Source organism: Nylanderia fulva, unplaced genomic scaffold, assembly GCF_048542155.1.
Source record: "Nylanderia fulva isolate GAGA-0341 unplaced genomic scaffold, ASM4854215v1 Scaffold6, whole genome shotgun sequence".
Taxonomy (NCBI): domain Eukaryota; kingdom Metazoa; phylum Arthropoda; class Insecta; order Hymenoptera; family Formicidae; genus Nylanderia; species Nylanderia fulva.
The window spans coordinates 3876822-3901362 of NW_028190698.1; the positions used below are offsets into that span (position 1 = coordinate 3876822).

The window sequence follows — 24541 nt, forward strand, 5'->3', positions numbered from 1 at the left end:
CAATAATTTAGAGAGAGGAATTTTTAAAAATCTTCGCAGACGATCTTTGCAAAAATTATCGGAACACAGAATAGACAATAATTACGATCTATTTTCCACCCAATTTTCCATACTTTAATCCGCCAATTAGACCACAATTTTAACTTCACAATCTATTATTCAATTCGAAGGAATATAAATAATCGAATAATATAGTTCGCGCGTTATCGCCGCTTAATTCAATTTAACTCCACTTCGGAGTTTAATATCGATATCGCATTCGAACATAAAATATTAATCATTGAAATTTGCATCTCAAATATATATATATATATTAAAACATATTAATATATATTAAAACATCCCTCGTATCTGTGATAAACAAATTTTTTCAACCTCCCTGAAATAAAATAATATAATTAAAAGATGGCTTTGTAAATTAAAAAATTCAACAAATTCGTAATATAGAATTTTTGTCCGAAAAAAATCTATAATTTGAATCTTCCAAGGTTTCTTGGAAATGCGACTCTCGGACGATCGCGCACCCTCGGGACAGTCGGCCCTGGGCGGCGGCACGTTCTCCACCACCTTCGCCACCACCGCCTTCCGTACGGGGGTTGTACATCGCGCGGGCATCGAAACGCGTCGAAACGCGACGCGGTCGGGGATCGGACTGACTCGCGCGAATCGATCGGCGGCCTCCGTCGTCGTCGTCGTCCTCTTTCACCCGGCGACGAGGAAGCGTTCGTCGACGAGAACTCGGGAATTTGGTTGAACACGGTGAATCTCGCGGAGGACCTCGCAAAAACGGGGAGGTTTCTCGCGCCGCAGATATATACAGATACGGATATATATTTGCCGGCTGGCGACCTCGTTATTACCCCTAGAAGATCGAACGGGCGGGATACTTTTCCCTCGCTAGAGCTATGAATGGAAGTGCGAAATTTTCTCCTTCCGGGATATTGTTGTGAGAGACGATCGAATCGTCGACGTGGTGGAATGTTGAGACTCGTTCGCGGCGTTCGACGATCCGCTCTGGCTGACAACGGGTGATGATAGAAATCGGTGCTTCAACGAACGAACTAATGTATAAATTGAAGAGCAATTGAGAGAAGGAGAGAGGATTGGAAAAACAATTTTTTTCGGGGGAGGAAAGGGAAATATGCGCGAATAAACGGCCGCGAAAAAAAAAAATCGTCGAGCCATCAATTACGCTTGTTAAGCAAAACGATTAACAGCGCTAAAAAGCTTGAAAAACTGAACCAATCGATTCTAAATATCTTTCAAACCAAATTTGTTTAAAAGGGAGGATAGAGGGAAGGTGTGTGTGTATGTGAGAGAGAAAGAATCAAACGCGAGAGAGGGTGAAGATCAAACGCGGAAGCGAGAGAACAACGAACCTCGCTATTTATCGCGCGGAAATTTTTGCTCTCTGTCAAAAAGTAAAACAATTCGCGCCGGTGAAAAGCAAAACGCATATGTTTGCCGCTGTTGGAAAATAAAGTCAGATTTATATAAGGGTAGATTTTTCCACGAACTCGTCCGTCGCTTTCGAGTGTTTCGCCACTTTTTACGTGTGTTTTATATATCATCGTTTTTTTTTTTTCATATACGCGCCCACCTTATACATTTTAGATAAATCCCCGACAGTGTCTTTTCCGCGAAAGTCCTCGAAATGATACGAGGGATGATTGATCACGGCGGAAATTGAGGAGGACCAGCAGGAGTGAGAATAAACAACCCATCGAGTTGCCGTGGATCTCTTTCCTTCTCTCTCTCTCGAAACACCGATCTGTCATCGCCATTGTCGAATCGCCTAACGGCAGCCCTAAAACCTACCATCCCCCGAAAGGGGGTAGTAACCCCGGAGGGATAATCTCCCGCAGAGAAAGGCGGCTACCTCTCTCTCTCTCTCTCTCTCGTCAAAACGCGTTGCGCCATTTCAGGTGCGAGAGCTTCGCGTGTACAAGTGTGCTTTAGTGTGCTTTCGAGTGCTTCGAGGTGCGCTTCCTCTCTCTCTCGTTTTCGCGAGTTCTACACGAATAGGTGAGGAAAGAAATTCGAGGAGCATCAAAAGACTTCGGTGATTAATGAGCGCGGGTAATTAAGAAACATTAAGGACAGGCTGCCGAACGACTCCGAGAGATCGTCGCACTGTTCGGAGAGAAGCGTGTCCATCTCTCTCTCTCTCTCTTTCGGTCTCTCTTCAAGAGAGATCCTAGCCGGAGGACATCGCCGCGGGGTTGACGGTGGGAGGAGGTTGTCTACCTTCGAGGTAAGAGGAAGCGAGACCGAGGGTGGGTGAGAGAGAAAGAGAGGGGATGGGAGGCCTTTAGGGGTGGAAAATCGTTGGAGAATACCGTCGCGGTGAAATCACTCCTCTCGAACGCTCGCGAGACGATCAGACCACGAAGCATCCACGTCCTTTTGCCTGCCTGAGCCCTGAGAGTCGTGGGGTGGAAGTGGAGGAAGTGGCTGTCTGATCTCCGGACGGAATGACAATAAGACTCCCCTTTGATTAATCGAGGAAGGAAAGAGAGAGAGAGAGAAAGGGAAAGATATATATATATATATATATATATATAATTAGTCTTCTCTCTCCGCGCTCGAAGCGGCGGATTGTTTTGCAAGTGTTAAGAAGTTTCGGCTCTCCCTCTGCTTATAGAACCGACTAAATATAACTGCAGCCGAGTAACTTGTAACTAATTCAAACGAGCGAGCGACGTTTGAAATAGTTTGCCGCACGCGTTCAAATACCGTTCCTTCACCGAGATGTGTGTATGTGTAAGAGCGGACACGAGAGTAAAGTATATATATATAAATTAATCAAAAATAGCGCACGTATACAATAAAAAAAGGAGACATCGGTGGAGAACGTTTTCGAAAGAAAAAAAAAAAACACTCGGTTGTGCGTCAATCAGGTATATACATGAAGAATTTTCACGTCAATATATATAATTATATATATTGTCCCTGGATTGAAAGTGTAATTTTTCATCAGCCGGGGCGACAATAACGCGAATGATTTCGGAGGGAGACGGTATAAGTAGAGTGGATCGAAATTATAGAATCGTGTGCAGCCAGTGGAAGAGGTCGGCGCTTGATCAGACGAAACCGGCCGGTCCCGGAGCTGCGCTACTGAAAGGAACTCATTTGCTTAAGGAGATCTTTTGCTGTACAAACACGGAGAGACAGACGTATGTAAGCTACGTCCCTCTGTAAAATCGTGAATTGCGAGAAAGGGGCGTGTATATCTCTCTGCGAATGGACCGATATAATGATAACAATAGCACGTCAATGTGTTAACGAGATAGTGCGAGAAATTTGTAATAATCCATCGGGTATCATCGCGGGAAAAATTCCGATGTGGATGTGTGTTTTTTGCGATGTCCATCTTTATTTGAGCCGTGGCGCACGTCAATTTGAAACGCAACAGTGAGTAATCCCGGACCTCCATGCATCTTTCTGGAACGAATACCGGGATGTAATCGACAACGATAACCACGAACGATAACAAATCACGCGAGAGGCAGCGAGAGAAAAATCGCGAGGAATTTTGGAGCGAGCGCGAAAACGTAAAAGCTATGGTTTCACGAAGGACGAATTGGTGAAAAATAATGGTGAGAGAGAATATTATAACGTAAAATGATAAGCGAGCACGCAACAAGAGAGGAAGGAAAAGAGAGCGCAATTGGATGTTACAACGTGACTGAGGACAATAACGTTAAGAGAGGATAATCGAAGGCAATCACGTGAAAACATGAGCCGTTGTTGAACTTGATACCGTGACATAATCGAAAACGGCGATATATTTTAGCAACGGATCGATCGGGACGGGACAGATATTGCGACAGCAATAGGCGAGGCTACGTTAACATCATCAAGTTGATGCGGAAGGTTCGTGCCCCGTGTCAATTTTTCATCTATAAAAATATTAACTCTCATCTTTTATCAATTTTAGTTAGGATCAGTATTATAGCCAGCATTTTTCTATTTAAAGCATTATTATAACAAAATGCTATAATCATTTTAATAAGAAAATAATTTTTAATTATATTTATTTTTCATGGTTTTTAAATTATTTTACTCGCTTTTAAAGTCATACTCGAATTCAAATCTAAACCAAAAATGAGAGCAAAAAATTTTATTGTTTAACGGTATTAATTTAATTCTACATTTTTATCAACGCATTATTTTGTCTCATATATAAATTAATATAGGTACACGGAGAGAATTTTTTCCTCTTGTAGAATTTACCCCGAAAATCATGGTAATCGTGGAACAATATGGCACTGGAAGAATTTCACAAGAGTTTTTCTGATTAATATTTACCATACAATAAAAATATTAATATGTACATAGTAAAATTAATCGTACATATTTTATATATTATTGCGGCAAATTATTAATACTTTTTATTGCGCGGTAAACATTTTTGTGATACACATTTTTCATTATGACGGTTTTTTATTAACAACATTAGCATGATTTTCAAGGCAAATGTGAAGACAAAATTCTCTCTATAGGTACATAAATGAATCCGATACGATCTAAGAAATAACATAAAGCGAGAAAACATCGTGGCAAACCTTTCGCACTGACTTTCGACAGTGATACGGTGCGCGAGGACGTAGAAATAAAGGAGACGGTGAAGAAAGCGAGGACTCGTCCAGGTATTTCGATGTGCTTCGACGACGGGCGGTCGAGGAACTTGTTAAAGGATCCGCGCTCGGATAGGTGAGCGCGCGTTCGTCCCGCACGCAAGATCCGGGACGAGGAGGACTCTTCTCTTCGCAGAGGTGGAATGACAATAAAGGGACGGCGTGGCCGCGGAGTGGTATCATGCGGAGGACGGATCTGAGCGGCGCGCCAGCGAGGTGTCCGGCGAAGGTGTCGCATCCCTTACGTGGGATGGCACTCGGGACGCTGGCCGAGATTGCGGTGAGACTCGTGATTAGCGGCTACATATTCGCCGTGGTCGTCTACGTGAATGCCAGCGGCAACTGGGATAAGGACGATGACCTAGGTAGGCGAATCCATATCCCCGAAATCCAACGATCGGGATTAACCCGACTCGCTCGAGTGTGTGTTTACGTAACAGCGTCCTAGAATCGCGTTGTTGACTGTACAACGTGTCCCGAAACTGGTAATAAACCTGTTAACGGCAGATTCCTAGGATCATTCGGGAACGATTTTTCCTCTACGAAAATGTCGAGATGTCAATCATTTTCGAGGTATAAGCGATTGAAAATTGTGGAAATAAAATATTAATAAAATCACATTCTTTTATTAATTTTATGTAGAGTTTGCTTTAATAGAATTTTAATTTAGACTTAAGAGGATTAATTTTGATTTAACTCTTTATTGGCTATATAGAATGAAAAATCCTTTACTGTATATGTATATATTAAAAAACAAGAAAGCTAAATAATTACAGTTTTTCTATCGGTCTTTTGTATTGGGTCAACCGAACCTAAACGATAAGAAAACTGTAATTATTTAACTTTCTTGGTTTCTTTTTATATGCACATATAGTAGCCCAGATTTGTTATTATGAATATTCTAATTCTAATAAAGGATTTTTCATTCTGTATAGCTAATAAAGAGTTAAATAAAAATAATATTTGTCGATAAGACAGACCTAATCAGCATCCCCTTAATTACAAAGATACATGATGGTAAAAATTCGGAACACGCAAAAAAATGATGGCCTCCCTCGACATTTTCGCTAAGGAAGAATCGTCTCCAAATAATCCCAGGAATCTGCCATTAACAGGTTTACTATTAATTTTGGGACACCCTGTAGGTGCTTTCGTGTTCAATTTTTTTTTGTTTTATCCCTTCGAGCGAATTCAAGCCTGGATTTTTAACGTCATTTTTAACGCTACCGAAAGTCACTAGTTGCAGTTGTAGCGTTACGTATTTCTGTAACTCGAGAGGCTCGAAAGTTGAAATTCCGTTAAAGTCCGCTTATAAAGTCAAATGATAAATATACTTATTTACTTACAATTAGTAACGAAACAATGTTTATCAGTTAACTCCTGACGAACTTTTATCTTGATGGAATTTCATTTCTGAAATTGAAAATATCTGAAGTTCTAGTTTTCTCGCGAGAAGTTCTCCAATCGCTAATTACTCGAAAACCATCGATATTTCGATATCCTCGTGCCGAAAAAGCACCGAGTCGCGAGTTAACCGAGAAATATGCGATTAAAAATTCATCCGGTGATTTTCGGGCCATATTATATTCTTGGGTATATTTACATTTTTATGAAATAAATATATAAATATATAATAAAGAGAAAGTTATATAAAAAGTAAATATAAATGCGCAGGTATACTTTTAGAAGAAAGTGAATCTTTCTGTAAAAACACCGGACAAGAATTATTAAATAAACCAAGTTTATTCTTGCTTCCCTTTAGATTATATGATATTAACGAAGGATAATTTATGAAATAATGTTATATCAGTCTTAATTTTGTCGGCAGCTTCGATTGTTGTGTACATTCAGTATATTCGGCGTAAAACGAAGCTATATACATACATATATATATATATATATATATATATATATATATATGGCTTTTGTGTGCAAAATGGAACCCAATATGTATTTCATAAATGCATATTGAAAAGTGGAAAACTGACAAAGTCATGAAATTGAAAACTGTTAGAATCGATATTTACAAAGTTACCGTATATTTTTCAAAATGAAACTGGATCGAAATGCGTAACAGCCAAGGTTGAATGCACTCTTAAAAACGTTATAGAATAATAAATAAGTCCCTGTTAATGGCACCGCGATAGGCTTGATCAAAAGTACGGAGCTTTCACAGCTCTTGAATTTATAATCCGCCCCTTACAGCGATTTATATGTATATACAAATTTCCTAGTAGTTATATATATATATATATATATATATATTTTTTTTTTCCCCTCCGGAGTGTGTTTTTCTCTCTCCTCTCAATATTAATCCCTTGTTCGGAAGACTTATTCAAAGTTATTTCCATTTGTAGATTCGCGCGTTGTCAGTTCCCATTTATTTATCTTCGAAATACCTTCGGTATAAAAAAATGACACGCGTTTAAATAGATGGAACAGATAATAATCGCGCTGATACGAGAGAAAGATGCTAAAAAAGATAAATGGCTCGTAGCATGTACATTTTTCATCGGAGCGTCACAAACAAACGTGAAAACGATATCCTGCCGGAAGAGTTCGTATTCGTGTTACAGACGTCGTTCGATTGATGAAAATTGCGGCGTATCGGAAAACGGGAAATCAGACGCAGCTTGTTGCGCGATCGGACCGGAAATCACTTAGAGCGTGAAACCTGCTCAAAGAAATGTTACACAGCGTAATTATATTTCGTGCTGCGCCGGGCGGAAATTCTCCATTATGCGCGAAAACGAACTTCATTAGTGATATTTTTCAAGCTGCTTTCCCGTTGCTTTATTCGAAGCAAAAGAAAGTAAAGCGGCTTTCTTTTTATATCGCGAGACAGGACTCTTTCTCACGTTCAAACGAAATGTTAAATTGAAGAGGGGAGGGAAAGAGAGAGAGAGAGAAAAACAGCCCTTAAAATATCTACACACATTTCTTTATGCGACTTTATTTCGCGAAATGAATGTGAAACGATGTTCGTTTTAGAAAATTCTCTCTCGATGATGTTACTTCAACGTAATTAGAATATCATGACAGACAGGAACAAATTTAATTTCAATTTCACCGCTCAATCTCTCTTGTATACGTCTGAATTTACATAAGTAAATATTATAAAAATTTTTTTTTTTTCATGCATTTTACTAATTTAACAACTAATTTAATAAATTTCTAAGTTCTCTCATAACATAAAAGCTCTAGCGTTACACAGTTCATTTAACTAATTAACCTAATATAATTGATAATTCACAAAATGTCACAAGTTATTAAATGTAAATAGTCTTTAAAATTACATTAAAGTTTAAAACTACATTATATTTTATGTAGTAGCTTTACGCATTTGTGAAAATTATTAACTCAATTATTAAGCGACCTGTAATGTTAGCTTTTTCGTTCTAAGAAAACAGAGAAGGTATTGTAAGTAAAATTATTCAAAGCGTTGTGAAGTTAATGAGATTTAGCCATGAAAGTACTAAAAGTTGCATTGTTGTTTACAGCAAATTCCAAAGAAACTGTTAAAAATCAGAGAGACCGAGAGAAGAAACTTCATGGCTCTTAAAAATCTCCACTTCAACTATTTAATTCAAATACAATTTAAAGAAAAAGAGAAGAAATTATTTGTGACGCTAAAAAAAAGAATTTCTCGCTGCTAATTATTCATTTATTGCGAATTCAATTCTTTTGCAAAAATGTCATTAATTTTATCGCGTTGACTGCCACATATAGAATTCAATCAACTTTATCTGAGCATGTGTCTGATAAGTAAAGAGAAAAATAAACGCTAATAAAATATAATCTCTTTTTGATGGATAGACTCGGTTATCTCGGTCTAATCTAATTTTTTATCATTTGAATTTTAACATAAATCAATAAGACACAAAGAGTTATTCGCCGGCGGCATTAATCATTTTTTTTTTTTCAATTTCTCAGTGTCCTCGTCTAAGGTCAGCGCCGTACTTGGTCGTACCGCCACTTTGCCTTGCGACATTGAGCCGTCCACGCGAGAAGATCGCGTCTACATGGTACTTTGGTTCCGCGATTATGCGGTGAAACCCATTTACAGGCAAGTAGCTTATAGTGTATTGTAATGTATCAAAAAGAGGTTGAAAAACCACGCGAAAAAAGCTTATTTCTACACCGAGAGAATTTTCTCTTGGAATTTTTACGTGGAAAATCAGGTAAAATTGTAAGACAATATGGTATATTGGAAGAATTTTATCAAAGTTTCTTTAAATAATATTTACCACAATAAAAAATATTAGTATGCATAATAAAATTAATCGAAGATACTTTATATCTTATTGTGTTTAGATATTAATATTTTTTATTGTGGTATAAATATTAATCAGAGAAACTCTTATCAAATTCCTTTAATACCGTATTGTTCCACGATTACCACGATTTTCAGGGTAAATTCTAAGAAAAAATTTTCTTTGTATACATGGAAAAAAAATTAGCTATCATAGCTAAATTTTATACATAAAATTTAGCAATTTATTTTTTAACTATAGAATTCTCCGTTAAACTGTAGCTAAAAATATTAGTTATCATAGCTAAAATTTAGGACCGACAACTAAATTTCAGATTGTACTATAGGACCTTTTAGAGAACTTTAAGACGGTATCTGGTAACTTCCGAAAGTTTCCAGAATTGCGGAAAAAAATTGACAAAAAAATTGAAAAATTTCCACTGTCATCTTTCTCTCGATTTTTATAAAAAAAAAATAGAGAAATTAAAAAAATACACGGAGAAAATTTTCTCTCAGAATTTACTCTGAAAATCATAGTAATCGTGAGACAATATTATGGTATTGGAAGAATTTTTAAGAGTTTCTCTGATTAATATTTATCACAATAAAATATATTAATATATGCATAATAAATTTTACTATGTACATAGTAAAATTAATCGAACATATTTTTATTTCTTATTGTGATAAATATCAATCAGAGAAAACTCTTATGAAATTCTTCCAATACCATATTATCCTACGATTACCATGATTTTCAGAGTAAATTCTAAGAGAAAATTCTCTCTGTATACAGCTAAATTTTACACATGAAATTTTAGCTATATTTTTTAGCTATAGAATTCTTCATTAAATTATAGCTAAAAAATGTTACTTATAGCTAAGGCATGATAACTAAATTTCATTCAGGTTGTAATATAAGGACAGCTAAAAGCTATGGTGACTAATTTTTTTCCGTGTAGGAATCAAGATAATCGATAATATTTCTTTTTATATAAATTCAGAATTGTCTGCAAGATTAAAATATATAAGTATATATATATATTACACAAGTCATATGAAAATTTGTTATATATCTCCATTTTCTCTTATATATAGAATCTTCCTTCTTCAATTATAAATAATAATGATTAGCTTGCTTAAAATATTCAAGCAGACGATGCTATATAAAAGTGACGATAAAACCGACATGTGAGAGAAATGTTCGAATATAATTGTCTGATATAATTCTAGTTTTGACGTGCGAGGCCGGGCCTTCAACAAGGCCCTGAACTGGTCGGACAGCACCGCCGTGGGACCCAGGGCCTACTTCGTCACCGTGACGAAACCCGCCGCCCTTTCCCTAGAGGCTGTCCAGCTGGACGACGAGGGCGTCTACAGATGCCGCGTAGACTTCAAGAACTCGCCGACCAAGAACTTCCAAGTGAATCTCACGGTGATCGGTGAGAGAAAACTTATTAACCGTAACGACCGCCATAACACTGCCCCGGTATGATTAACTGCGCTCCTTAACGCGTAAAACGCTTCCCAGTATCGTCTGAAGATTTCTCTCGCTCTCTCTCGCGAGCAAGAAAACGGAGGGATGGAAGCGGAATATTAGCTGCAGTTAACGTTCGCCGATACGCAGCGGTCCTTTTTCATCTCAAGATGCAAAGTTAAACTTGCCGGAACAATCTCGCCTCCCCGTCTCTCGCGGTTTCGCTAATTGAAGGGCCCGGTGGGCAACGCGGTCTAACCCACTTTTCTCCGAACTTTCGGGGAAAATTAATCGAAATTTCATTTTTGCAACTTTCAAATTAACTTTCGCGAGTTCTTAAAAAAACTCCGGGACCGCTTATTCCACCCATTATCCGTCAATTATGGAAAGCGAACGCGGTATTGTGTTTGCGTGTTCGCAGTGCCGCCGCATCAGCTGCTCATCTATGACAGTTCTGGGGTGCAGGTGGAAAACGTCGCCGGACCGTTCCGGGTCGGGCTGGAGTTCGGCTTGTCTTGCGAAGTAAGAGGAGGTAAGTTGTCATGTTACATATATTCTTCGACTTCGATTTAACTTAAGAAAGGGTTTCGCACCAAGTACTTGGGATTTTCATTTTCGGAATTGGCTGGTTTTTTCATATGTTGTAGCCAGTGTTTGCTGTTATCTAAAGACAATTTTATAAATGATCATCTAGATAGAATTTTGGCGGCTCATCTTATCTATATATAGATAATAAAAATATATATTATCTAAATCTGCATTTTAGATGAAAAAAGTGTTATCTTTATTATAAATTATAGAATAATGTTCAGATAACTTGGTATAAAAGGTATTGTGTATAATTGTTTAAAGGTATAATTATGTTCACCTAAGCGGTCTTGAAAATATTATCTGGAAATTATCTAGATGAATCGTCATATGATTTTATCTTTTATCTAGATATATTTAAAAGAAAATCATCTTCATTTTATCTAACAATGAATTTACATATTTTTATCTCATCTTTATCTAGCTAATTTTAAAATCATCTAAGCACAACACTGGTTGTAGCTTATGACTTGCTGAACAAAAGATGTAATGACCCTAGATAATCGATGGTTACTGAGTTACACGAATAGTTTTTTGTGTTTGACTAAATCAGTAACCATCTATTATTTGAACTTATTACATTTTTTGTTCAGCAAGTCATAAGTTACAGCATGTAAGAAAATTAGCTGATTCAATTTCATCTAGGATTTTATATAGTTTCAAAAACCTTGTGCTAATCATACAAAATTGAATCTTACTTAAAGCTATTACATCTTTCATATGAAAAAAAAAACAGACAATTCCACGAAAGTCCAAATTCTATCTATTTAATGCGGGGTTCTTTAATTATCAGATCCCTCTCGCGCTTATCACATCTCGTATCTCTGTTCACGAGTTACTTACGTCGGCAATTATGTTTTCACTTGTACGTTTAAATGTATTTCAATTTATGAACAATTTATATTTCTCCACCAAGAGACGGCAAATTAGCATCAGCGTATACAGTCAATTAATTACACGCACGCGAGCCGCGCCACGATTATGAAAAAATTGTTTCCTTATAATCTCCCCCTTCTCATAATTATTCTTTCTCGAGGCCGATTAACATTAACGGCAGAGACATATGAGAGGGTGAAATACGGGTGTGTTTCAAGAGAGATAAAACAAATCTCTCTCTCTCTCCGTGTTTCAAAAACAGCAATGAATTCACGTTTCCGGGCGCGATTCGCGCTTCCGTTCATTTGTAAAATTTCATTCGCTAATATCCCTCCTTGAGAGAAATCAGGCTTCTCATTAATATGTTTAGTCGAAGATACGAATCTCGGCGAGAGAGTATGACAAATTACCCGACTCGGCCCACATTTACACGCGTATAACCTCCGGTGTAAATCCCTCCTGCTTCCGAGATCGCGTGAACAAATAAAAAAAAGGAGACGGAAAGAAAGAGAGAGACACATATATACATACATATATATATACGGGTTATCGTTGGCAATTAAATCGGAGCCCCGACCTGGTACTAAGTGGCCAGAGTACGGGTATTACGCGGGCGCGCCCGATCGGAGACACCCGGTATTAAGGGTAATTATGGCTCTCCGGTGATTTGTCTGCTGTCACGCGAGGCTGATCGACGACGGTACCGCGAAAAGAGCGAGAGGGTGGGCAAGGGTTAATTAGCCGCGTATAATTTCCGTTGCTTTCCGTGCTTTCGCGGGCGCGAAGGAAAACCGACGCCGGTGGTGAGCTGGCTGGTGGACGGCAAGGAGGTGAACGGCAGACTCGAAGAGTTCGAGAACCAAAACATCGTCGTCAGCAAATTGACGGTGCCGCAGCTGCGACGGGAGCACCGCAACACGACGTACAAATGCCGGGCGAGCAACACGCATCTAATACCGCCGCTGGAGAAGACGGTGATCCTCGACGTTTATCGTAAGAGAGAGAGAGCTTTTAAACAGGGTGTAGTTAAATAAGTGCGAAAATATTTGGGAGATGATTCTTTGGCGAAAATTAAAGAGGGTTTCTTATATAAACATGTACTCTTGTATCCATCCCTGAGGAGGGAGCTAAAAATTGAGTTTCTTTTTTTCTCAAATGTCAGACACGTAAGAAAATGGAACTTGGTGGATATTTTTCACTAGATAAAGAGGATATTTATTTATTAATATTTAACAAAAATAAAAACTTAATTTTGACTTCCCTCGCTTTAGAAGAGTGTAACTCCTTAGGGAGGGATATAAGAGTGTATATGTATTTATATAAGAACCTCCCTTAATTTTCGACAAAGATTTATCTCCTAAAATTTTTCGCACTTATTTAGATACACCCTGTATATTTATGTATTTTATATGTTCCCCGGGGCGGCGAAATATTTTCGCGGAAGTGCGAAAGTAACTTTAATCTTGCTTATTCTTTTGGCAGCACGAATATATAATGATTGATATAGCGATTTAAAAATAATGTAGGAATATTTATACGTTTTTCTCTTCTTATTTTTACATTTGTTTAGATTTTTCCTTGTACACAGAGAGAATTTTCTCGCGAAAAACAAAAATTAACTACTATAGCTCTCTATATTACACATGAAATTTAATTATTATCATGCCTAAATTTTAACTATAATAGCTGATATTTTTTTAGCTATAGAATTCTTCGAAATATTAATTACCATAGCTAAAATTTATGATAACTAATATTTTTAGCTATAGTTTAACGAAGAATTCTATCTAAAAAATTCTAGCTATGGTGGTTAATTTTTTTCCGTACTCTTAGAACTTATTTTGAAATTCATGATAATTGTAGAACAATATAATATTGGAAGAATTTTATAAGAGTTTTATCTATGATTAATATTTACCATAATAAAAAATATTAATATTTATTACAATAAGATATAAAATATATTTGATTAATTTTGCTAAAATACATATAGAAAAATTTCAATAATTCTAAAATATATTAAAAACTTATGATTCTTTCAGTGTTTTAAATAAAATAGATGTCAAAAAAAAGTGATAAACATATAAAATATTTTATATAAATTTTACAATGCAGCATAATATTTTCAATCCAGTTTAATCGTTCATGATAGTTTTAACATGCAGCAATTTTCGGCTTATTTTGAAACATGAAAAATTTGTAGTAAATTTTGTAGTAAAAATATAACGAAAAATTCTCTCCGTGTACTTGCGGCGGTTGGGTGTGAAAGCAATTGACTCTTTTGACTTATTAAGCGGAAAAAAAATATTGAAAAGTCAAGGGTCATCGAAAGATTAATATACTGATCCATTTTGATTGCGTATAAAACGTGCAATCGACTGCGCATTTAGGAAGTTGCATATGTATAACGCGAGTGAGAAGACCTCAATTAAATGAGGTAACGCGTATATTTGACAAAAATGGCATTTATTTGCAATATTGGTTATACAACCTCTAATTATGCTTTTGCAAAGTTAATCAAAATCCCCGTGGCATTCAGCCTGTTAATAATTCATATTAGTTAAATTTCGACCGCGAAAAGTAATCCTTTCGCATTTACGTTATCGACTCGATAAATTATTGACAGGTTTGTGGAAAATAGGAGCGAAGCGAACATGTTATAATTGTAGCTCATATACGCAACAGTGAAAATATATTTAATCTTCTTTAATTTACTCGGATCTGAAGTAATAATCTCTATAGATATATGTATAATTATTTCTAAAAATAATTAAATAATAATCTCCTGTAATAAATGTTTAAAAATGACATTTACAATCTTCAAAAGAAATGATATCGTTGCTTTCGCACTGTGTGCATAAATATTTTTATTAAAAATTATATTGACGTGAATAATAAGAAATTTTTAAAAAATTAGATATCGAAAGAGATACTGAAAAGTGAAATTGCTGGATGGAAAATTGGGATTTTAAATTTCAAGTTTAAAAAAAATGAGAAACGCTCGAGTGTATAATCGCAATAAGAGTGATTCACCGATTGATTCCAGTAAAACCGCTAACCGTGAAGATACTGTCGAAATTAACGATCATGGAAACGGAAAAGGACTACTCCATCACCTGCGAGGCGACAGGTTCGCATCCCCGAGCTCGCATCACCTGGATCGAGGGGAACGAGACATTTCGGAATGGCAAGGTCGATATACAATATACTTTGAAATACGTTTTACGTCTTCTTTTTTTTTCTTTTCTCGATACCAACAAAGAAATTATCCCGTCTCCCAATTATCCGATTAATGTGCCGGCAGACGATGGAGAACGAGAACGCGTCGGTGGTTTTGAGCACCCTGATATTCTCGCCCGTCCCCGATGATCACGGAAAGATCCTCAAATGTCGCGGCGAAAATCCAGCCCTGACGGATGCCTACTTGGAAGACTTCTTCAAGCTGAACGTCGTCTGTAAGGCACTTTTTGAAAACTCGATACGGATACAGTCGCTCGCTTTATTATAATCGCGTCCCCTCACAGTAGAAAAATTTGTATTTTCTGTATTTATATTTGTTAAAATAAGCCCCCGTTAAAATTTTTTGTTTGAATTTAACATAATGCTGTTGTGTTAATTATAAACTTAAATGTTAGATTGTTAAAACAATTAAAAGAAGATATAAAAATAACACAATGTGCTTCAGTTTTTAATTTTACACAATAAATATTATATGTTCTGTTTTATTATAGTGACAAGATTTATCCGTTCAAATTTACAGAACATAATGATTTTTTAATTTTGTAATATAAGTAAGAATGATAAAATCTAAAATTAACAAATTTTTAGTTAATTTTTACATTAAACCTATGTTAATTTTACACAAAATTGATTTTAAATTACTTGAAGTTTTGCATTTATTTTGTGTTAAAATATTAACGCAATATTTGTGTCTCCATTTAACATATCCATATTATATTAAATTAACACAAATTTTTCAACTGTGTAATATCACGCTAACATTTCTTAATAATTAGATTTAGTAATAATTACGCGTTACGAGAAAAATGCACTTTTATTTAAGGAGTGCGATATTTCTTAATTTAAATATTAACACAATATTTGTGTCTCGATTTAACATATCCATATTATGTCAAATTAACACAAATTTTTCAACTGTGTAATATCACGCTAACATTTCTTAATAATTAGATTTAGTAATAATTTTTGCTACGTGAAAACTGCACTTTTATTTAAGGAGTGCGATATTTATTAATTGATCAAGAATGTAAGCAAGGAAGTTTCATTTAGCTATAATATGTATCGCGTTCATTCTAATTAATAATCCATAATTTAAAGTCGATTGAAGGATGTAACATACAAATACAAATGACACTCAACAGGTTCTGCTATTTCTGCCCTGATCAGTAACTCGTAAATCTGTTACACGAATAGTCGCGAATGTCTTATTGATACCCTCTTGCTCTCTTCGCCTGTTCCAGCGGCTTTAATATTTCACGGCCACTTTTTTTCGGGACCTATCGAAATATTTCATTAGAGACGTACGTGTACGATCGCATTACTAAAGTATTAAAACCTCTCGAAAACTCTTCTCCCCAGTTCCGCCTAAGGTACAGTTGCATCTGGGCAGCACCCTAAATGCGGAGAACATAAAGGAGGGCGATGACGTCTACTTCGAATGCAAAGTCCGCGCTAATCCGGAGCATCACAAAATCACCTGGCGCCATAACGTAAGTTCGCAATCACGCAAAGATAAATGCTACTTTAATTTAGAATATTCTATGAAATCTTGGAGGTTTCTTTTTTTTTCATTTCAATATAATTAATTCTGATTTTTCTTTCCGAAAGAAATATTTAATACGTTTGAAAAAAAGTACTGATGATTAAACGCGAAGAATGAGAGAGATCTGAAAACACATGACATGTCGATCTTTTGTTATACGAGAGAGAGAATCGATAGCAACTTTTTTTATTTCAATAAAGATCGACCTGAGTCATGATGCTTTATAACTTTTAAGACGTTATCGGGTAACTTCCAAAAAAAGCTTTCAGATTTCTGGAAAAAAGATTGACAAAAAAATTGAAAAATTTTCCACTTCCGTTTTTTTCTCGATTTGCATAAAAAAAGAGATAAATTTTTAAAAAATACACGGACAGAATTTTCTCTTAGAATTTATCCTGAAAATCATAACAATCGTGAAACAATGTAGCAGAATTTTATCAGAGTTTCTCTGATTATCTATAATATTGACCACAATAAAAAATATTAATATGTAGGTACATAGTAAAATTAATCGAACATATTTTATACCTTATTATGATAGATATTAATATTTTTTATTAACATATAATATGGTAAAGATATTAATCAGAGAAACTCTTTCGTAAAATTCTTTCGATATTATATTGTCCCACGATTACCATGATTGTCAGGGTAAATTCTACGAGAAAATTCCAAGTACCAATATCGAATATTTGTGGAAAAAAGCTCTAGCTTCCCTCCCTTTTGGACGAGAGTCCAGTTTTTGTTACGGGACGAAAAATTTTACACGATATCGATTTGCCACCCTCTCGCTTTTCTTATTACCGAAGAAATATGGTATAAAACGCTATCGTATCTCAACCTCCGTGTTAAACGCGTTAATCCATCAATGACAGGGCGCCGTGCTGACGCAAAACTATTCGGCTGGTATCATCATGAGCACCCAGAGCCTGGTGCTGCAGGGTATAGGTCGCGACAACGCGGGAAATTACACGTGTCTCGCCAGCAACGATCGCGGAGAAACGACAAGTCCGATTGTGAATCTGAGAGTACAGTGTAAGTAGATAAGTTCGATCTCTCACCCTCCCAAAGAAAAAAAAAAGAAAAAAAAGCGAGCGTATATAACTTCGGTCGAACGAACGTCGACAATTCTAGATAATTAATGGGATTTCAATAAATTAAAGTTCCGCTATTTGAATATAGAGAGGGATATTTATAGAGTATATATTTTGCATAAATAGATTTAAATATCCAAATACGCATTATTTATCGTGTATAAATATTTATGCGTAAGTACATATACATAAATATTTAATACGCGCGTCTATTTATATCATAAATTAACAGGGAAATCTATATAAAAGTGAATTATTAATATATGCCCGATCGCCAAAAAGATACAGATTATTGCGGTAAAATGAACCTTTGACCTTTTCATACATCGTTGAAAGTTAACATTTAACATTGTTCCTCCTGTTTCTCGTCCGAGGGCATATAAACTCCAAAATACGCGTTACACAATATGCCAACTGCGCGTAATTGTGTTCGATAGCGGAATATCGCGGACGTCAGATATGAAGGATTACATTTTAGAAGCCAATTTATTTTCAACCCTCCTCTATCCAAGCCCTACGGCGAACAACATAATTCTACCGATTAAGGGCGAATAAAACGGCGCTTAAACTCGGTATAATCCGCACTAGTCGTCAAACTTGCGCGGAAGATCGATAGCGGGGGATGAAATTATTTTTCTCGCTCTTTTGACAATTTCACTTTTTTTCCTTCTATCGAAAACAGTCTCTCTCACTTGTTTCCCTCCCTCTCGCGAACAGTCGCGCCGGTTTGCACGTTGAAGGAGGTGACGATCATCGGAGCCTCTCTCGAGGAGTCCGTCAAGGTGCGCTGCGAGGTCGACGCCGACCCGAGCGAGGTCGACTTCTTCTGGGAGTTCAACAACAGCGGCGAGAACTTCGAGGTCACCGGCCAGGCGAGATTCGACGGTAACAACGGCACCATGAGCGAGCTCATCTACACCCCGCAATCCGAAAGGGATTACGGCGCCCTGACCTGCAAGGGTAGAAACGCGATAGGGAAGCAGGAAACGCCTTGCATCTATCAAGTCATCCCGGCAGGTGATGCATTTATCGCGTCATGTAATTTTGTCATCGAGATATTTATTTTATCGAATAATCTTTTTTTTTTTTTTTTTCGTCGGAATCGAAAGATGAAAATTCTCACCGTTTCTGCTTTTACGCAGAGAGAAATATATTTTATATCTCGGAAATATTTAAATATTATGTATATTTTGTATATTATTTATGTTACATCGTGTATGACATAAACACATAATATTTCGATGTTCGTATTTGGAACTCTCTCGGCGCCGATATTTACGCTTTTTTTGCCATCCGACTCGCTTGCAGTTGGCTTATCATACAGTGTTTCATAAACTCGAAACTATTTGTCTCAATATTAGTTTTCTGCAATAGAGTATATATTATTTTTTACTTACCCCGTTTATTTAAAATCTTTCGATCTATTTATTATATCTGATTCGCATTGAATGCTGAAGGAATAAGGAAATATCTATATGTTTTATATTTTTTTCTAATTTTTTACGTATAGTTTGACTTCTTTGTTTTTCTCAACAACGAGAATATATCAAGAATCTTTTAAAAAATAGTACACAAAAAGCACTGAAAAAATATTGTTAACTTGACTCAATCATCGTTCAACTAATTATTTTGTTAATTAAACATATAGAAATATTTAAATTAAATATAACAAAACGTATATTTGACTTAAATACTAATATATGTTCAATTAACGAAATAGTAATTTAGATTAGATGATTGATACATCTCGCGATATACGAATATATCACTGAAAAAAATTTGTTAACTTGACTAAGCGTTTTCAACTAAATTAACATTTTGTTAATTGAACGTAAATTAGTATACGTTTTGTAAGATTTAATATGTTATATTTCATTTAAATATGTTCATAAGTTCAATTAACAAAATATTTAATTGAAAGGTTTCGTTAAGTTAACAATTTTTTTCAGTGTATATTTCTTCTAATAAAAACTTTCGAATAAAATTAAAATCTTAAGTGAAAAATTTCAAGTGAGGGAAGCCAACCTCGACCTCTCTCTCTCTCTCTCTCTCTCTCTCGTGACGAAAACCTCTCTCGCGTTTGTGCAGTGAAACCGAATCCCCTGAACAATTGCACTATCAAGGCGTCGTTAAACCAGAGCTCGGAGATTCTGGAGGTCGAGTGCGTGCCGGGATACGACGGCGGGCTTCACCAGGAGTTTCGCCTCGAGGCTTACGAGGTACTGACCGGCAATCTTCGGGTGAACGCATCCAGCGTCTCAGCCGATCTGCCGATCTTCCGAATCGCCGTGGCGGATCTTTTGCCGGCCACGCACTTCTACCTGGTGACGTACGCCGTGAACGCTAAGGGTCGCAGCGAAGTGTCGCTACTGGAGGATATAATGTTGCGAGACTCGGAGAAGCATACGGGTAATTGAATCTTAAGACTTTTTGCGTCTTTGTATACCCCAGAGTTAAATTCTATCAACCTCTTTCAATCATGGGCGTCCGCAGGGTAAAGCAAAAGGAAACATTTGTTCCTCTTTAAAATCAGTTAAAAAATTAAGCATTTGCTGCTTTTGGATAACGCTAAAATTTATTTGCATATTTAATATTTAGAAAATTAAAATAAAATAAAAAGAGATTAAATTTAAAAAAATTAAGAAAACAAAATTTCATTATACCTTCTCTTGGAATAATCTGGGTAACTGAATCTTAAGACTTTTTGTGTCTTTGTACCCCAGAGTTAAATTCTATAAACTCTCAATCATGGACGTCCTCAGGGGAGAGCAAGAGGGGGCATTTATCCCCCTTGGAATCAGTAAAAAAATTAAGCATTTGCTCTCCTTTTGAATAACTGGAATTTATTTGCATATTTAATATAAATAATGAAAATAACAAAATAAAAAAAATTAAATTGTAAAAATAAAGAAAAAAATTTAATTATGCCTCCTCCTGGAAAAAATCCTGCGGACACCCATGCTCACACAATCCAGTTTTATTTTTCTTCTTTTAAACTCAATATGTAAATAGCAGTACGTAAATAGTTTTACATTTTAAAACCTGTTCTCCTTATAAAAACTGTTATAAAACAATAGTATTGATAAGCAGAAATGACACGTTAATAGAACGTCTTTATGCATTTTTTACAGGGTGTCATTAATACTATCAAACGCTTTCCAAATTTTCGTCAAACTAATCATTTTGGAGTTTTGTTCTTTTTTTTTTTTTTAAATTGATTCAATGGGAGAAATTTAAAACGTATTCTATACCTTTTGTATAAAAAAAAAAATTAAATCAAACATTGAATAAAAAAATTGATTGCCTTAAAAAAGGATCGATAGAAATTTATCCTCGATAATTTAATTTACAATCTTCGAAATTGACGAATAGTTGCATTTAAATTTTCAATAAAATCGATGAAAAAATAGAGCTTTTAATCTAATAGTAAAACTGAATAATAATTTTATAAATGAAAACCTTATATCAAGCCCTATTTTAGCCAAAAAAAATATATATATATATACATTCGCGAATAAATTTTCTTTTTCAATTAAAAATGTATCAGACTTCTCTTTCTTCCATTTCAGTGAAAGAAGAATGACATTCATATCATAGCTTATACAATTGCAACGGATGCAACACGATTTCGCTATCGCTCACACATAATTGATTTTAATAAGCAATTTTTTAACTAATAAATTTTTATATATAATTGAAAAAATATATATGTATATCATATAGTGACACGATAGCGAAATCCATCGTTGCACAACACAAGACAACACAAAATGCATTTACTTACAGATGCAAAGATGCAACACGATTTCGCTATCGCTCACACATAATTGATTTTAATAAGAAATTCTTTGAACTAATTAAATTTTTGTATATAATTGAAAAAATATATATAGTGACACAATAGCCAAATCCGTCGTTGCAGAACACAAGACAACACAAAATTTACTTACAGACACCGGAGTTAGCATGCTGCCGTTGATTCTCTTGCTGATCGGCTGCCTGTTGGCCTTCGGCGTGACGGTGATCTCGGTGATGCTGATGATGTATCGACGTCGTGGCACCACGTCACCCGTGCACATTGAACCCTACATGAAACAGCCGATAATCACGCCGCCGGATTCGAGGAACAATTCGATGCTGGACGTGACCCACGGCGACCACACGTACTTCGTCGAGTATACGCTGAAACAGGTCACCGATTACGCGCTCAATAATCAGCCAGATATCATACAGTCGCCGCAAGGTAATACATGTCAGTAAACCAACATTTTTATTTTTCAGTCTCACATGATTCCCATATATTGAATTCAATATCCATCGTAAAGAGGGAGAAGCGGAGAGAGCTATTTTAGAAATGTCGAATATCTGAGAAATCAATGTGATTTTATAATACAATTTCTGTTTCATTTCTTTAAAAGTCCAATCAAACTCATCGTGACACTAAATGCTATTTCGAATCACAGTGATATACTTTGCGATGGATATTTTTGTTCAAACAATTTGTTTCTTAACTAAGTTAAAAAAAGCCTAAAAGTTTTAAGCTGCATATAAGAAGTGAGCTGGTGACAAAATGCGCTTAAAATTAGAGCGAAATTTTGAGAGCTCACGATCATGAATAAATTGGTTTCTTTTTTAAGAATCCATTTACCTAGTTTCTTCGTTCTCGATGTTTTATTTAAATCGTTTGGAAGCTGTTAATAAAGTAAAATGGAATACAATATGTGAACACGAATTATTTCAGACCAAGACAAGATTAAACGAGAGCCACAACTGTTTTTGCCAGTGAGACCGGATACATTATTCGCGCCCTATGATATTCACAAGCAGGGATTGCAGACAAACAGATGCAGCGTAAGTAAAGTTCAGGAATTATACAGCATTCTTTTATACAGATGGAATTTTCTCTTAAAATTTATGAAAATCATGGCAAATCGAAACAATATGATATTGGAAGAATTTTGCAAGTTTCTCTGATTAATATTTTTACCACAATAAAAAATATTAAATCTACCATAATAAAACTATATATACATAGTAAAATTTAGATTAGTATTTGAATATTTTTAAATACATATGAGAAAGTTAAAAAAAATTTCTGTATTCAGGATCGAACATATTTTATATCTTATTGTGATGGATATTAATATTTTTCCGATAAAAATATTAATCGGAGAACCTCATAAAATTTTTCCAACATTATATTGTCCCACGATTACTATGATTTTTAGGATAAAAATATTATATAAAAAAAAATTCTTTTTGTCTAAAAATCAAAAGAACATCGAAATGATGAAGTAATGCAATATGAACCCTGTTGCAATCTGTCAAACTGATTCTTCGCATTGAATATCTCATATCAAATGTCGATATGTAATTGAGAAGAGAAAGATTCACCCCAATTCTTGTTCTTAAAACAATCTCGAAAATATATCTCAACAAATGTGTGACACATAATCTCTCAATTCTTTCTCATTAACGAAAATTATGTCTCTATAATATATTTCCTATAATTATCTCAATAGAGGAATTAAAACGAGACGTGCCTTCGATTCTTTCCTAGACACTTTAAGAGATGAAGTTTCAATAATTTGAAAGATTCCGACCTCCGATTTGGAAGATTAGAAATTTAATCTTTCGTAGATTGAATTTCTATCGATCGCTTATAAATTAAACCAGATTAAACCGGCTATCTCTAACCAATCTCAATTCAACTGTAACGCAGCCTGTTATGAATAATATCGATCCTTTGAAAAACACTTGCAGAAAGACCAAAAAAAAAAAAATAATCATCATCTTAAACTTTTAATCTTTCTTTTTTGTGTCATATCAAAATCGCATTAAGAAATTCGATATTTTCTGTTCGTTTGACAGCTAAATCCCTTCTCGGCGAAGCCCTGGGAGCCCATCAGCTTCAAGGCCGATCGCAATCTGATGAAGGAGCTCATCATCGCCAATTCCATACCTGGCCCAGAGAGCTGCGTGTAAACTTGATCGCGGGAGTGAATCGAGACGCAAATACCTACACACACTATACACACAACAAACAGACATGCATACACATATGCACACGCTACCTAGCACAGAACGATCGATTTCGAAAGCCTGAAAACTGTATCGCGCGTTTGGACACACGCGGATATATCAACGCAAAGTCAACGAATCTCGTGTCTCGCCTGTTATAACTCGCGCGCCGGTGTGACATATCATCGATGACGATATCGTAGCGGATAACATACATATCAGCATATCGTAGCATATCGTGGCGCGCCACGATCTCTCTCCCCCGATGATCCTCGGGAGTTTTTTTAGATCCCCCGTCGATCCAGCGCGAGACCGGGACGAGAAGTCGCGAATGTCGTCGCGACACGACCTAGTCGCATAATTTAACCGAACGCTACACATGGTGTACTATTCCAAGTTTAATATATTTTGTGTCAAGTCTTGAAGCGTCTCGTCATTTCATCTAGCGCCATTATATGTCATCTCTCATGGGCGTCCGCAAAGAAGGGCAAAAAAATAATTAAGCATTTTCTCTCCTTTTTTGAATAAACACTGGAATTTGTTTGTATATTTAATATAAAAAAATGAAAATAACAAAAAATTAGATTTAAAAAAATGAAGGAAAAGAAAAGTTAATTATGCCTCCTCCTGAAAACAATCCTGCGGACGCCTATGTCATCTCTCCTCAGCTGTGTCTTTTAGATTCTCGTTATATATTTTTATATAACAAATTTAGTAATATTTCGATATGTTATATTTTTGTTTCATATATTTTTATTTTAGCTCATTAAAATTTGCTATCTTGATAAATTAATAATTACCTATATATAG

The 24541-nt window shown here is 35.7% G+C and overlaps 1 protein-coding gene across 9 annotated transcripts; it reads left to right on the forward strand.

Moving 5' to 3' along the window:
* The first annotated feature begins 592 nt into the window (after positions 1-592).
* Positions 593-24151, forward strand: side-III (sidestep III). Of its 9 annotated transcripts, none has more exons than XM_085487972.1 (16): positions 593-1066; positions 1615-3876; positions 4506-5005; positions 8574-8706; positions 10126-10334; positions 10791-10901; positions 12620-12826; positions 14880-15025; positions 15138-15288; positions 16433-16563; positions 17492-17651; positions 18428-18727; positions 19799-20119; positions 21663-21962; positions 22452-22561; positions 23582-24151. In XM_085487972.1, exons 3-16 carry the CDS (start codon positions 4822-4824, stop codon positions 23693-23695), a joined length of 2577 nt encoding a protein of 858 aa, XP_085344098.1. In that variant the 5' UTR covers positions 593-1066; positions 1615-3876; positions 4506-4821; the 3' UTR covers positions 23696-24151. The 9 variants fall into 9 exon arrangements, with proteins under 9 accessions (XP_085344098.1, XP_029173212.1, XP_029173221.1 ...); XM_029317379.2 differs by having other exon boundaries at positions 1926-3876; XM_029317388.2 differs by having other exon boundaries at positions 593-759.
* Positions 24152-24541: the final 390 nt, after the last annotated feature.